The sequence below is a fragment of the Heterocephalus glaber genome, unplaced genomic scaffold (assembly GCF_053883595.1).
Source record: "Heterocephalus glaber isolate CG9 unplaced genomic scaffold, H.glaber_assembly_v1.0 deba00001687, whole genome shotgun sequence".
NCBI classification, from domain to species: domain Eukaryota; kingdom Metazoa; phylum Chordata; class Mammalia; order Rodentia; family Bathyergidae; genus Heterocephalus; species Heterocephalus glaber.
This window is the reverse complement of record NW_028258412.1, coordinates 16,296,220-16,311,103: the sequence shown is the minus strand read 5'-3', so window position 1 is coordinate 16,311,103 and position 14,884 is coordinate 16,296,220. Positions and strand designations below refer to the sequence as shown.

General features: G+C 47.2%; 1 protein-coding gene across 5 annotated transcripts in view; it reads left to right on the top strand.

Annotated features, from left to right (window-relative positions):
* The window catches only part of Rnft2 (ring finger protein, transmembrane 2), a 113,129-nt gene that overhangs the window by 10,708 nt on the left and 87,537 nt on the right, over window positions 1-14,884 (top strand). For all 5 annotated transcript variants that reach the window (XM_013071747.3, XM_087198273.1, XM_087198272.1 and 2 more), the window contains exons 4-7: window positions 298-767; window positions 3,211-3,287; window positions 6,591-6,691; window positions 13,320-13,473. In XM_013071747.3, coding sequence (XP_012927201.1) covers window positions 298-767; window positions 3,211-3,287; window positions 6,591-6,691; window positions 13,320-13,473 — 802 coding nt within the window. The remainder of the gene's footprint in view (window positions 1-297; window positions 768-3,210; window positions 3,288-6,590; window positions 6,692-13,319; window positions 13,474-14,884) is intronic.

Genomic DNA, 14,884 nt, shown 5'->3' with positions numbered 1-14,884 from the left:
GCACCAGAGCAAGATGAAGTTGCCTCCCTCTTGACACATCACTTCTAGCATGAGCCAGTGTGATGCCGCACACCTGTATCCCAGCCCTCTGGGAGGCTGAGGCAGGAGGATCTCAGGTTCAAGCCCAACCAGGGCAACTTAGCAACTTAGTGACATCCTTTGTCAAAATCTAAAAAGTGCTACTGGGGATATAGCTCAGTGCAAAGGCCCAGGGTTCCACCCCCAGTGCCACCACAAAAATAATTATATATATAACTGGGGACAGGCAGATTCAAACTGTTGCACCTTGTCATGCAGAAACCGCAGCCAGACGCTCAGCCCCGAAGCCAGCGTGGATGAAGGCGGTGTCTTCGAGAGCCTGAAGGCCGAGCCGGCCTCCTCACCTGCACTCTTCTCTGGCCTGGCCAGCAGCCTGCCCACCAGCCCCTTCCCAGCCAGCCTGGTGCTGGGGTCCTCAGTGAGCGGCGGGGACGTGTTCATCCAGATGCCCGCATCCAGGGAGGAGGGAGGTGGCCGCACCGGCGAGGGCAGCACCTACCACCACCGCCAGCCCCACCACCACTTCCACCACGGCGGCCACCGAGGGGGCTCCCTGCTGCAGCACGTGGGTGGGGACCATCGCGGACACTCGGAGGAAGGGGGTGATGAGCAGCCAGGGACGTCTGCCCCTGCCCTGTCGGAGCTGAAGGCTGTCATCTGCTGGCTCCAGAAGGGGCTGCCCTTCCTCCTGATCCTGCTAGCCAAAGTGTGCTTCCAGCACAAGCTCGGTGAGTCCCCAAGGTCATGGGTGTCACCACCTCGGCCTCCCCACCCAGATCCCCTGGAGTGCTTGGGGTGAGGTTGTGCATCTAGCGTGCAAGGAGAAGGCGGCAGAGGCTGGCATGGGGCAGAGGGCTTACAGGCGTGGGACACTAGGTTGGACCTGCGTTCGGATTCAGGTCAACTGTCTGTGTGACTTTGGGCGATTCAGCGGGCTTCTCTGACCCTCAGTTTCCTCATCTGTCCAGTGGGGGTTGCGATTGAAACATAATTAGCTGCCCGAGTCGGGGGAAGGAGCAGAGCATCATAACCAAGAGCTCAGACTACCAGGGTCTGCACCCCGTTCTGCCCTTCCCAACTGTGTGATGTGGAAACATTGTTTACCCTCTCTGTGTCTCAGCCCCTCTTCTGTCAAGTAGAGACTAAGAGACAATGCACATGCAGCCCTCTGTATCTCCAGTTTCTGCATCCAGATGTTCAGCCAACCTCAGGTCAAAAATATTCAGGAAAAAATTGCATTTATACTAAACAGGTACAAACTATTTTTGGAGGGGCGTGTCATTATTCCCTAAACAATACAGTATAGCAACAACTTACACAGCAGTTACATTGTATTAGGTATTGTTAGTCACTTAGAGTTTTATTAAAGTATGTGAGCAGATGTGCAGAAGTTCTATGCAAATTCGCCATTTGTATAAGGGACTGGAACATCTGTATGAGAGTCCCCTTGGGGGCCTCAGGAGCAGTGCCCCGCAGTGCCAAGGGACAGGTGTCCTCATGGGATGGCGGTGAGGTTAAAGTTGAGTTAATGTCGAGTATTCAGAGAGCGCCTGCTTCATTCAGAGTGAGTACTATGCATGTGTAGACTTCTGTTTGTGTTATATTCATCATTAACACACATTAAAGTACATAATAATAGAGCTTGGCACACAGCAACCGCTCAGTGAATACTAGTTACTGTGGTTATATTAGGAAGCAGGATAGCAATTCAGAAAGTGCTTAACCTAGTACCTGACACATACTCAACATTCAGTAGACAGTCCCTAGCATACCGTGCTTGTTATTTTTACCACTGTTATTAGATTATGATGTTGCTTTGCCCTGAGGTGTTTGTCGATTATTTAGTCCCACTATGGCAATGACTGGAATTACCTGGAGGAACTTAGGGTTTTGTATTTTGGTTTTTGGTTTTTGGTTTTTAGTTTTTGGTACTGAGAATGGATCCCAGGGCTTTTGTACTTTCTTTGTTTTTATTTTGAGACAGAGTCTAAGTCACCAAATTGCCCACGGTGGACTCAAAATTGTGATCCTCCTGCCTCAGCTTGCCAAAGTCTTGGAATTCCAAGTGTGTGTCACCACACCCAGCTCCATCTTTTGTTTCTTATCTTCCCCCTTTGGTGAATTCCAGCCAACTTGGGTCACTCTGCCTTCCTCACCGAGGTATCAGCCTATGAGCACCCCTTTCTGTCCGTACAAGCAGAAGCAGAAGCTGGCTTGTCCCCTAATGCTACCTGAATTGTGGGAAACTCAAGGCTGTTTTATTCTTGAGTATGGCCACTGTCATTTTCAGTGATTGGGGTTGTATTTTTTTTTTTTAATCAAAGAAGAAAGTAGAACAAATGGATTATGGTGTTGCTAGTTCTTATTTTATGTTTCCAGTGAAGAAATACACTTTTGCAAAGTAGGTCTGGAATACACATCCTGTTACAGTAAGTAGGCAGACTCCAAGTACATCTTGGGAAAGCTGAATTCAATCTGCAAGCAGTAAAACGTGGGATTTGCAAATCATTATGCATGGAGAATTCAAGATTGTGGCTCAGCAAACAGTGGCAATTAAGAGTTGTGGAATCGAATTCACTTCTGTTCTCTCATCTGCCTGGGTCATGTCTGTCTTTTAGCTAGGATTTTTTACCCCTTAGCATTAATCTTTAGTTATGATGTCATGGTCTTTTTGTATGTATGCTTCTGTTACAAATAAGACACCTCAGCTTATTTTTGAAGGCAGAAAGACTGATAGCACCATTTATTAATTGCTAGCGATTATGTTCCCTAAGCATCATCCCTCTGTGAAGTAGGAACTGTTACTATTCTGTCCATTTTACAGATGAGGGGACTGGGGCTCAGAGAGGGGTGGTAACTTGTCTTGGCTCACACAGCAGAGGTGGCAGACCCAGGGGATTTAAACCCTGGTCTTGCCAGGCTACATAACCCATGCTCCCGACCCAGTACTATAAAAAAATACCCCACAGTGGTCTAAATTCTATCCCAGAGTCAGATTGATTCCCAGTGATTTACCCAGCAGCCCAGATCCCTTGAGAGTGAAATTTTGTTCCTTTCTCTAGTCAGCCCACCCACTCCAGGGGGACCTGGGATATGGCTCTGCCAGCACTCCTCATGGCCCTTGAGGCCAGGGGTCTGAGCGGGTGGTGTGGCCCCTCCTCTGCCCCTCAGGCATCGCCGTGTGCATCGGGATGGCCAGCACCTTCGCCTACGCCAACTCCACGCTCCGAGAGCAGGTCTCGCTGAAGGTGAGTCGCCTGGCGAATCAGTCTCCTGGGGGTTTCCATCACAGGCGACCACAAACTTGAGTGCTGTGGCTTCAGCAGCAGATGAGAGGTCTGCAGCAGTCTGTCCGGGCTGAGACCCAGGTGCCCACGGGACTGTGTGAGGCAGGAATCTTCTGCTTGCTCCGCCTCAGCCCGTTTGCTGCCTGGGCCCCTCTCTCCTGTCTCCCACCACCACTTCGAAGGTCCCTTGTGATTGTCGTGGCCCACCGGAGTGTCCCCCTCTCAGCTCAGCTGGCCGACAACCTGCAGTGAGTCCCCTCCGCCCTGTCATCCAGCATAGGCACCGGGTCAGGGACTGGGACGCGGGCTCCCTGGAAGGTTGATCTTCTGCCACCCTTCTCCCCTGCCCTCCGCACAGACTGACCCTTCCCTCGCGACAGCAGCAGCACCCCACTTGTCCTCCCACCCGACCCCAGCCGCCTTCCCTCCTGCATTCAGCCCGTTAGTTCACGTCCAAGCCATGCTGCTAGCCGAGGCCATTTCACTCATGCCACTGGGTGGACGTGGGGCTCCGCCTCTGTCCTCCCGCATGCCCTCTGATGTTAGCTGAGCACTGTGTGCCTGGCACACTGCTGTGCCCCCTGCCCATCTCTTGCAAAGAGAGAAAAGCTTCTCATCTCATTTTTTCAATGAGGGACCTGGCTCAGAGACACTGAGTTCCTTGCCTGAAGTCACACAGCCACAGGGCAAGTGGCCATCAGGCTTTACACCCAGGCAGTTGAGCCAGGAGTCTGTGTTCCTCCACCCACCTGCAGGTCCTCAGACAGAATATTCCAGCCTTGGGCTCCGCCTGTAGGAAAGGGGTCAGACAGTCCCTGACATAAATTTTGACTTATGGCTTTGGGACTTAATGATCATGAGAAAGCAATGTCCATTCTTTAGAAACTTACTTCACATTTTGAATTTTGGTTTTATTCTGTCCTGATCCTCTTACGATGCTGGGCAGCGAGAGTGAGCAGCACCTGCCATTCTCAAGGGGAAATAACTGAGGTTCTGTGTGACAGGGTGCATCTATTAGGAAGTTAGGCACAGTAAGCGCATTTTCAGCATTTCCAACCTAAGGGTATTTTTGACTTATGACAGGTTTAGGGGGGCATACCCCATTTTAAGTTGGCGGGGGCAGCTACGTTCACACCAACCTGTAGGCTCCTGGCGAGGGTTACCTGAGATACCGAGTAGAAGGTGTTTAGCACAGTGCCTGGTGTATAGGGAACATTTAATTGAGCTGCTTTGTAAAACCTGCGCTTCCATCTATACCCCATCTCCTCAGCCCCTTCTGCAGCAGCATCTTTTTCCTAAGCATGGAAGGGAGCCCTGTCTGCATTTGCACACAGCCCTACCCTCAGCAAACTTGGGAATCTCACCTTATCCCCACTTTTCTCCAAGTTCTCCTTCTCAGGCCCTTGCTAACCCGTTCTGTGTACTCTACCTCTGGTTTGGATTGACAGAGAATTAAACTGGGATCTGTGATGTATTGGGAGAGAAAGGGCTGCCGAGTGGCTTAATCACACTGGTAAGAGCCGCCTGGCTGGAGGTGGTTTCTACAGTCGTCAACCTTGACCGCCTGTGGAGTAGAGTGGTCAGAGATGCACTTGTGTCGTTCACTCTCTGGAAACACACACTGCAGCAGCACAGGGCGCAGGCGGTGTCTAGAGACAGTGTGTATTGAGCATTTACCGAAACCGCAGGGAAGGTTACACTGGGAAAGTTATGACCTCATCCTGTTCCAGCAAGGCAGCTGCCCCAGTCCAGGAAAATACAAGCTTTTGAGCATCAACAGCAGAGGGGCCTGCGAATGTCTCTCAGGGTACAGGGCAGGAAGGCGTCCTTGTCTGCTCTTTCTTGGGATTGCTGTCAGGCCCAGAAACTTCTGGGAAGCAGCATGGCAAGGCTTCCAGTTTCTCTTCTTGAATCCCAGAGATTCAGCAGGAACAAGGCTGGAGAGAGAGAAACAGGGCTGGACTGTGACAGGCTTGGATATATGTACATGTCTGAATTTAATCTGATCAACGTGTCCAGACCTTGACCTTGAAGTCCAAGGCAATAGACCAGAGGTCCATCAAGAACAAGTGAGAGCGGAAGTTTCCAGCTCTGCATCTGAATACTGCCAGGTTATCAGATCTTCATAAGAGTTTTACCTGTTAGAGTAAAACAGAATCCAAGCAGCATGAAGGTTTACATGCGTAAATTTGACTTAACCCTCAACAGCATCCCCATCTTAAGTGAGGGCATCAAAGCTTAAAACCTGTGGCCTGGAGCAAACATTACTGAGCCTCTCCGTACCCAGCTCCTAACATTAAGCGCAAATTTAATACTTATTACTACATCAGATGCTCTTCTGTGCATTATACAAAGTGTGATCAAAGACTGCACACCCACCATTGTGCCTGCCACAATGCCCAGAATTGATTGCAAATATTTACCTTTCGTGGTCATTTTGACTTTGCGGAAGAGCCGGAAGTTGTCCAGTGTCGAATCCAGATGAGAACACACAGTAATATTTTTACGAGCCTGCCTTTTCGTTGGATGGCACTGAGCAGCAGCGTTCATCATATTTTTTTTTAATAACATCTCATAAAGACACTCATGAAAGAAGACTTCCAGAACTGCTTCAGAAAGTGGTAAGAATGAAGGGATGAAGCAAGAGGGAGTGTTTAGAAGGAGACTAATGGCAATGTGTCTTTTACTACAATAATTTTAAAAAATTTAAACACTATATATATATATATATTTTTTTAAGAGTAGGAAAACTTTATTGAGAGAAAGAAAGCTTCTAAGAGAGACAGAAGGGAGACCAGAAAGTGGGTTGCCACAAACACTGTATTTCTTGATTAGCCTTTGCGTGTACATTTATTCTCACGATTCTTTAAGGTAGGTACTAGTACAGACCCATTTTACAGATAGAAAAGGAAATACAAAGAGCTCAAGTAGCTTTCTGGAAGTTAGACACCTCCCAGGTAGCCAACTGAGGACTTGAACCCAGGCCATCTAGCTCCAGAGTCTGTGCCATGAACCATGTGCCCTCTGCCCTTTCTGGATGGTTCTCCAAGCAGGTGCCTGTCATTCTGTCAGCTTTTCTGTGACCACTCCTTGGGTCCCGGTGGGATGGAAAGATACCAGTGCCCTTCTCTTCACCGTCAGCGCTTCTTCCTCCAAAACTTTGAAACAGTGAAGTTTCTACTCATTAAGGAACATTCTGGAATGTTCCACCACGTGCACCTGTGGCACTGCAGCATCCTCACAGGTCTGTCGCTTCGTCTGCAGGAGAAGAGGTCGGTGCTGGTCATCTTGTGGATCTTGGCCTTTCTGGCAGGGAACACCCTGTACGTGCTGTACACGTTCAGTTCCCAGCAGCTGTACAACAGGTGAGCAAGGGAGTCTGCTCCTTGGGGGAGGCGGGGGCTGTGTTGGGTTTGGAGCACACAGGCCTGTGCTGGAAGACAATACACCAACTCGATGTCATGTCGTAACTTTTAGGTTCCACCCAGTTATTACACACTCATGCCTAGGACCTTGCTCTCTGGCAGAAATACAATGCAAGCCACATAGGTATTTTTACATTTTCTAATTGCCACATTAAAAAATAAAAAGAAACAGGTGGAATTAATTCTAATAATAGATGTTATTTATCTCAATATAGTCGGTCCTCTGTATCTGTGGATTCGGTATCCATGGATTCCACCAACCTCAGGTGGAAAATACTCAGAAAAAAAATAGCATGTATACTGAACATGTACAGATTTTTCTTCTGTCTTATCCCCGAAACAGTACAGTGTAACAACTATTTACATAGCATTTATATTGCATTATAGACATTAGCGTTAGACAGTAGAGACAACTTTAAGTATACAAGATGATGCACATAGATTATATGCAAATACTGTGTCATTTTATATGAGACTGGAGCATCCTTGCATTTTGGTATCCGTGGAAGATCCGGGAACCCATCTCACTAGGATACAGAAGATGACCATGTACCTAAAATGTACAACATGTTGACAGATGGAGAAGCAGAGCCAAAGAAATTGAACGGCTTACTCAGCCCTGATATATCATCCACTCCTTTAAAATATCCCTGTAAGGCTGGGGATTTAACTCAGTGTTTCCACCACCTACCTCACAAGTGCAAGGTCCCAAGTTTGATCTCCAGTACCAAAAAATAAAATAAAATTTTAAAATAATAAATAAAATATCCCTGTCACCTTGGCTGCCAATACCTGGATATTCTTTTGAAGCAGTTAAGTCTTGTTCCCAGATCTGCCAACATACACTCAGCAGGTGCACCCTCACTGACAGCTGGGAGCAGTAGTACATACCTGTGATTCCAGCACTCTGGGAGGCTGAGGCAGGAGAGTCTCAAGTTCAAATCTAGCACAGGCAACTTAGCAACTTAGCGAGACCATGTCTCAAAATTTAAAATACAATAAAATAAAAATAAATAGGGGGCCAGGGATTTAGCTCAGTGGTTTTGCCGCCTGCTGTGCAAGCACAAGGACTCGAGTTCAATGTCCAGTACCAAGTAAATAAATAAGCCTAGGGAAGAGCTCCATGTGATGAAGGCCCTGCATTCAATCCCCAGTGCTGGGAAAACAAACCAAAACAGCACTCCTATTGACATGTTGAATAGTCCACTTTTCCTAAGTTCTTTCCAAGCTGCTGCAGAGCTTCCTGTTTATCTCTTAGTGAGTTGGTTTCCCAGATCCCCAGTACAATGCTTAGTCCTAGCAATTGTCTGATATTTGTCAGATGAAGAAATTGCTCAGAATTTTTAAAGTATCTTTCTGTGTTCAAAAGTAATTTATTTTTAATGGTGAAAAGTTAGAAAACACATTTCAAAAGGGGACCCAGATCACCTCCGATCCTGTCCCCATCAGCAGCCATGTGAACATATTTCTCTGCATATGCGTGTGTATTTGCTGTGGACGGTAAAGTGCAGTGGAGGCTATTTTATAGCTCTTTCTCTTCACTTACCGCCGTTATTACTTTAAATCAACAAGTTGCATTTACTGACGCTTCCTATGCCAGTACCTAGGACTCTACGACTGAGGATCCCTTAACCAAAAAGCTCGAGAGCAGAAGTGTTTCCAATTTTGCAATTTTAAATTTCAAAATATTTGTGTAGACCTTCCCAGGTAAGCATCCCTAATCTGGAAATCGAAAATGCTCCAAAATCACATTGCTCAAAAAGTTTCAGATTTTGAAGCATTTTGGACTTTGGATTTGGGGATGAGGGGTACTCAACCTGTAATAAGAAAAACATACCAACGTGAGTCCTTTGGGACGTCTGTTACACCAGGTGTTGCTCCATCGAAGAGTCACTGAAGCCTAGGAAAAGCTGAACACCCAGGTCTAAGACGGGGCAGGGACCAGGGAAGTTCTTAGGATTTCACAAAGCTGCAAAGTACAGTGAACCCTCAAGTTATGGCCACCCTGACATACAAAAAGCTTGGGTTATGACCAGAATTTTAGTTTTAACTTACGAACAAAGTCTTGAGTTATGACCCGAATGCCGACCACTTGTGCTTCCAGATGGTCTCAGATACAGATTTAACCCTTACAGAGTTCTGGAAGGAACATGACAACATCCTTTCCTGTGTGGGGCTAACTGAGAAATCCTGGGCCAGTGTCTCTCTAAGGACACTGAGATGTGCCTGTGTACAGGAGAGAGTCTGAAGGCTGTGTAGAGGAGCCTGAGCCTTCAGTTGACCAACGTGAGTTACAACCAGCCCTTGTGAATGAATTGAGTTTGTAAGTCAAGGGTCCACTGTATTCCTCAAACAAGATTCAGGGCTCCACTGTGTAGGCACTAGCTTGCTTTTTGCATTAAACATATTTTTAAATGATTGTCACATGATAGCCAGGAGGTGGAAGCAGCCCAAGCATCCATTGAGGGATGAATGAACTTGTGCTATGACCATACAATGGAACATCACTCAGTCTTACAAAGGAAGGAAATTTGAACACAGGGTATTACATGAATGAGCATTGAGGACATTTTATAAATTGAAATAAGTGAGACACAAAAAGACAGGTACACCGTGATTCTCCCTATCGGAGGAACTTAGAACAGTTATATTTCGAGAGACAGAAAGTAGAATGGTGGTCAGCAGGAACTAGGGGAGGGTGCTGAGGCACTGTTGTTTAGAAGGTGTGGAATTTCAACTTTGCAAGATGATCGGAGTTCTGAAGTTGGACGGTGGTGACAGTTGTACAATAGTGTGAATTACTTAATGCTACTGAACTGTACGTACAAAAATGGTTACGAGGGTAAATTTTATGTTCTGTGTGTTTTACCACAATTAGAAAAAAATGATCAGCATCATTTTATAAAAGAATTCCACCAAAGAATTCATTAAGAATAAAGAATAATCCTGTAAATATAGGAATAAATTTTGCTTCATTTTAGAAAAAGTGTCTTAAATCACTGAAAAGAGAATGTTACCAGACTGCTATTGCTGCATGTAGGAACCATCTGGGGCTTTGGAAGCTGAGAGATTTTCCTGTGGGTGCTGGAGGAGGGTTGGCCAGAAAGGGCCTTCAATGGGGCAGAAACTCGGGCTGTTTTGCAAACAGACTTTGAGGAGTCAGTAGGAGACTTTGAGGAGTCTGAGGTCACCCCGAAAAGCCGTTTTAGGAGTCGGTTCCCAGGCATTAGCACATGGTCCACAGGTCAGGGTCTGGGGCAGGGGGAAAGTGGGGTTTCCCAGAAGCTTGGATGAATATCCTGCCCATGCCATTTTGTGGGCATGATCATATTCCCAGGCTCAGACCTCTGTGCCCCCATCAAGCCAGAGCTGAATCAAACTGACAGCACAGGAGAGAGACAGAAAAGAGGCTTAAGAGAAGAGCAGCAGAGAGAGTTCAGTCCATGTCTTTTTGATGCCACCAGCCTACAGTGTATTTGCAAGTGACACCAACAGCCAACATCTTACTTTGCCCTCCCAGTGACCCAGCAGGGTAGCACTATCCCCATGTCACAGATGAGGAAACTGAGACTTCATGAAGTCCTTCTGGGTTAATTGGTTTTTCTGTTACTATAGCAAAATACCCAAGGCTGGGTGGTTAATGAGGAAGTTCGTTTGTTTAGCTCACAGGTCTGGAGGTTCAAGGGCATGGCACACATTGGCTTGGCTCTGGTGAGGATGTTATGGCGGGCTATATGGTGACATTCTACATGTGCAGAACGGAAGAGATCACTTGATGAGACAGGAAGGCCCCACCCACTAGGAAGCCCCTCCCATGGGATGGCTCCTCCCAGCGGGCTCCACCTCTTAAAGGCCCCACCACCATCCCTTACCCGGACACACTGGGGACCAAGCCTCCAATACACCAGTGCTTGCCAATTACATCCAAACTGGCTGAAGGCAGCTCTTAACCATGAGTGACCTTGAATTGTCCCAGGATTTGAGGTCTGATGACCAACTTCAGCCCACTCTCCAGCTTCATGCCCTTTGGCAAGTAGTGTTTCCTCTGAGCCTTCCCTTGTTTTTCACATCTGTGAAACCCAGCCCAGGTTCATTCTCACCTGACCCACCTGAATGGGCCAACGAGGAAAACCAAATGTCAGGTTACACAGAAAAGAGCTGGGTCATATCATATCATATGATCATTGCTGTTACTATTTTAGGATTACAGTAATTCTTGGTAGTGGTGACTAAGAAGGAACAAAACTGACAGTAAAACGTATCAGTCCATTAAGGTGCACAGAGTACTTTAGAAATAAGTGGACTTAATGTTCGACCTGTAGGAAAATACTGGGACGCCAGCACATCCTTCTCCCCTCCCTACCTACACTATCACTAAGAATGAAAACAAGCTGAGCATGGTGGTGCATGCCTATAATTCAGCAAGCTGAGGCAGGAGGATTGCAGGTTCAAACCCAGCCTGGGCAACATTCTGTCTCAAAATGAAAAATTAAAAAAGAACTGGGGAAATAGTTCAATGTAAAGGCCCTGGGTTCAAACCCTATTACTGGGCAGGGGGGAAAGGGTATAGACACCAAGATAATGGGGGAAAAACCCAGATAGGTGAATTGAGCACCAGTTGGTGTCTGGAGATAAAAATGGGAAAATGTAAAGCATTTTCATTTTATTGCAATCATAGAAGCATAAAAGATTTGGCAGAGTGTGGAAGTCAACCAGCCACAGGGAATATCCCCAGGAGGGGCAAGAGCAGAACCACGGGGAGGGAGCTCAGGGCCACAGACCTCTCTCCCTGTGTTAGAGCTTGATTGGCCATGGAGTTCCATGGAGTCCCACGGAGTCATGGCTGAGCTGTGGGGAAGCCACAGAAGGTGTTGGGAGCAATTACCAGAATGGATTATTCTCACTGATTTTGCCCTACTGTAGCTGTTCGAAAAGAACAGTACAGGGGCCGGGGATTTAGCTCAGTGGTTTCACCGCCTGCTGTGCAAGTGCAAGGACCTGAGTTCAATCCCCGGTACCAAAAAAGAACAGTACAAATAACCCAGGCATGGTGGCACACTCCTGTGATCCCAACACTCCAGGAGGCTGAGGCAGGAGGAGGCAGGAGCCCTACCTGGGCAACTTAGCAAGACTGCATCTCAAAATAAAAACTAAACAGGGCCAGGGATTTAGCTCAGTGGTTCCACCGCCTGCCTCACAAGCACAAGGACCCAAGTTCGATCCCTGGTACCAGAAAAAAAAAACAAAAAACTAAACAAAGGGCCAGAGATGTAGCTCAGTGCAAAGACCCTGGTTCAATTCTCCATAACAGGAAAAAAAGGCATGTATGTAAATCAGACTAGTGCATTCCAAAGAAGTGTGAATAAAGAGGCCTTGTTGCACACCCTTTCCCTTCTGTCCGAAGCATCTGGAAAGCATCCTGTCAATGCCATGTGCACTGTTCCCTGCTGTGGAGGAGACACATACATAGACTCTACCTGGCCTTTGCTCAGGGCCTCTGATCCTGGGGGAAAAAGGAGAGAAACCAGCATAGCTCGGGTGCTGGCTCCAATTCTAGCCCCGAATTCTAGCTGAGACATCACACACAGGTGACTCCTCATCTTATCACCCCAGTCTTCTGGTCAGAAAGAGATAATCCTGTTGCCACTTCATAGAGTCCTTGGGAAGAGGAAATGAGTTAAGACACGCAGAATCTATGCAGCCAGGACACCTAGATCTCAGCTGCTTCTGCCCCTTAAAGTCTGGAGAACCTGTGCATGTTACTTTACCTTTTGTTGCCTCAGTTTCCTCACCTGCAGAATGGGTGCCTGCCTCATGGAGGTGCCGTTGTCAAAGTCACCACTGCAAGTCAGGGTCTGTAGCACATCTAGGATCTCTCCCTGATGATAACACTGCAGGGGAGGGAATGAGTCCCATTTTATTGAAGAGTATGCAGAGGCTTACAGATAAAACTTTATCTACCCAAGATCCAACAAATGGAGAACCCGGGATTCACATTCAAGGCCATCTAATTCAAGTCAAGTCTGCTGATACTGATGCCCTCTGGAGGCCCTCATTTATCAAGTGAAGACAAGGCACAAGGGCCATATGAGATCCTAAAGATCTGAGCAATCAGTTTCCCTCCCTCCTTTGTTGTGTTGGCTGCCTTCCCTCTGCCCTCCTGCCTTCCCTTCACTTTCTTCTTTCTTTTTTTTTTTTTTTTTTGGTACTGGAGATCGAACTCAGGTCCTTGCACTTGCAAGGCAGGTGGTGGAACCACTGAGCTAAATCACCGGCCCTCACCTTTTGTTAAGAGTGTTGTGGGCCTGTAAACTGGGGGGACTTTCACAATGCCTCAGGCCAGACTTCTTTTAACTTTGAAGGGAACTGAGGCTCAGAGAGGTTATGCAGCAGGTCCATAGGAATAAGACAGATTCAGGAATAAGACACAGATTCAGGAATAAGACACAGGTCTGACTCCAAGGTCAGTGTTCTTCCTACGTGATCCTCACAAGGCTCACCTGTGAGTAGCAAGAGCACCTGAGGCCTGTCCCTTAGTGACATCCCGGCTCTCTGAATACTCCCCCAGCCTCATCTTCCTGAAGCCCAACCTGGAAACGCTGGACCTCTTTGATCTGCTGTGGATCGTGGGCATCACAGACTTTGTGCTGAAGTACATCACCATTGCCCTCAAGTGCCTCATCGTGGCCCTGCCCAAGATCATCCTGGCCGTCAAGTCCAAGGTAGGCTGCAGTCCCTGCGTACCTTAATAGGTTTTAACTCTCTGTGGCTTCCAGGAACTCATTTTGTAAAGGGGGCTGAGGCTCAGGAGGAAAGTGCTCTGAGATTGATTGGTGATGTCTGCCAGGGACACAGGACAGGGAAGTGGTGGCAGCAGTTTTCTGCATGTGCCCTAGGGGAGACCTGCAGGCAGGCTTTAGGGTGGAGAGGAACTCAGAACTAAATGGACAGAAAATCCCAGCCATAGGGTATGATTGCCAGTGCCTCTGTAAGATGACATAATGGGAACCTGGCCCATGGTGGATGGACCAATGGATCTCTGAAAACTCTTGCTTTTCATTTTGTAAAAACATCTGTCCTTTGGGTTCAGAAAGCTCAGAATGTAGCCGGCCTTGCCTGACAGAGAGCAGGTTAGAATTAACCATCCGTCTTGAGTGGCAGCTGACCCATCCAAGTAGCCAGAGTAGTCTTTGTGCTGGCTTCTCCCTTCCCCAGCATCCATTGATCTGGTGAGCCTGAATCCTAAGGTTTTCTTAGATGAAGCCGTAGCTCTGGTCCCCAAAGGTGGTATGAAGTTTTAAAATAATTTAAAGACAGAGAGAGAGAGAGACATGGAAAAGAAAGTCAGGAGAGGGACCAGGGGCCTAGAGAAGTCCTAAGGTACCTTATACCTTTCTAGGGTAGAGCAGCATCACTTTCTGAGCTCAGACCATTACCAGTAGACACCATGTATTGGGCCCCGAGAAGCATGGCCCAGTGGTTAAGCGCACAGACTTGGGCATCACACACAGCAAGGATCAGAACCCAGCTATCCTCATCTCTAGCTGTGACTTTGGGCAGATGACAAGGCCTCTCTGAGCCCCCACTGGCTCCTCTGCCAACTGATGATAGTAATTGTGCCTTCTTCCAAAGCACTAACCTCATGAGAGCTATTGCTTGTGGACAATACAAAGTGCTTTCCCCAAGCCCAGTGCATAGTGATTTGTTCAGAGAATAATGCACAATACACATTGAGTGTTCCCTATCCAAAATGCTTGGACCAGTTTTTCAGATTTCGGAATATTTGCCTATACAATGTTTTTAGTACTCCTGTGTTTTGACTCTGATTGTCACAAGACATCAAGTATGGAATTTTTCCCTTTTGTTATCATGTTGGAGCTCACAAAATTTTGGAATTTTTTTATTTTTTTATTTTTTTTTTGGATTAGGGATGCTTGGCCTGCCCTTATGTTATTTAATCTTCATGACTTCTGGCTTTATGGTGACTAGCCGTGCAAGTTTATGTGAGTTACCTTGCCTCTCCACGCCTCAGTTGCCAGGACTGTAAAATGGGACTAGTAACCTTACAACTGTATATCTTCCACTTGTCTGTCCAGATACACTGAGCATCCTTCTCATCCTGCCATCTGACCT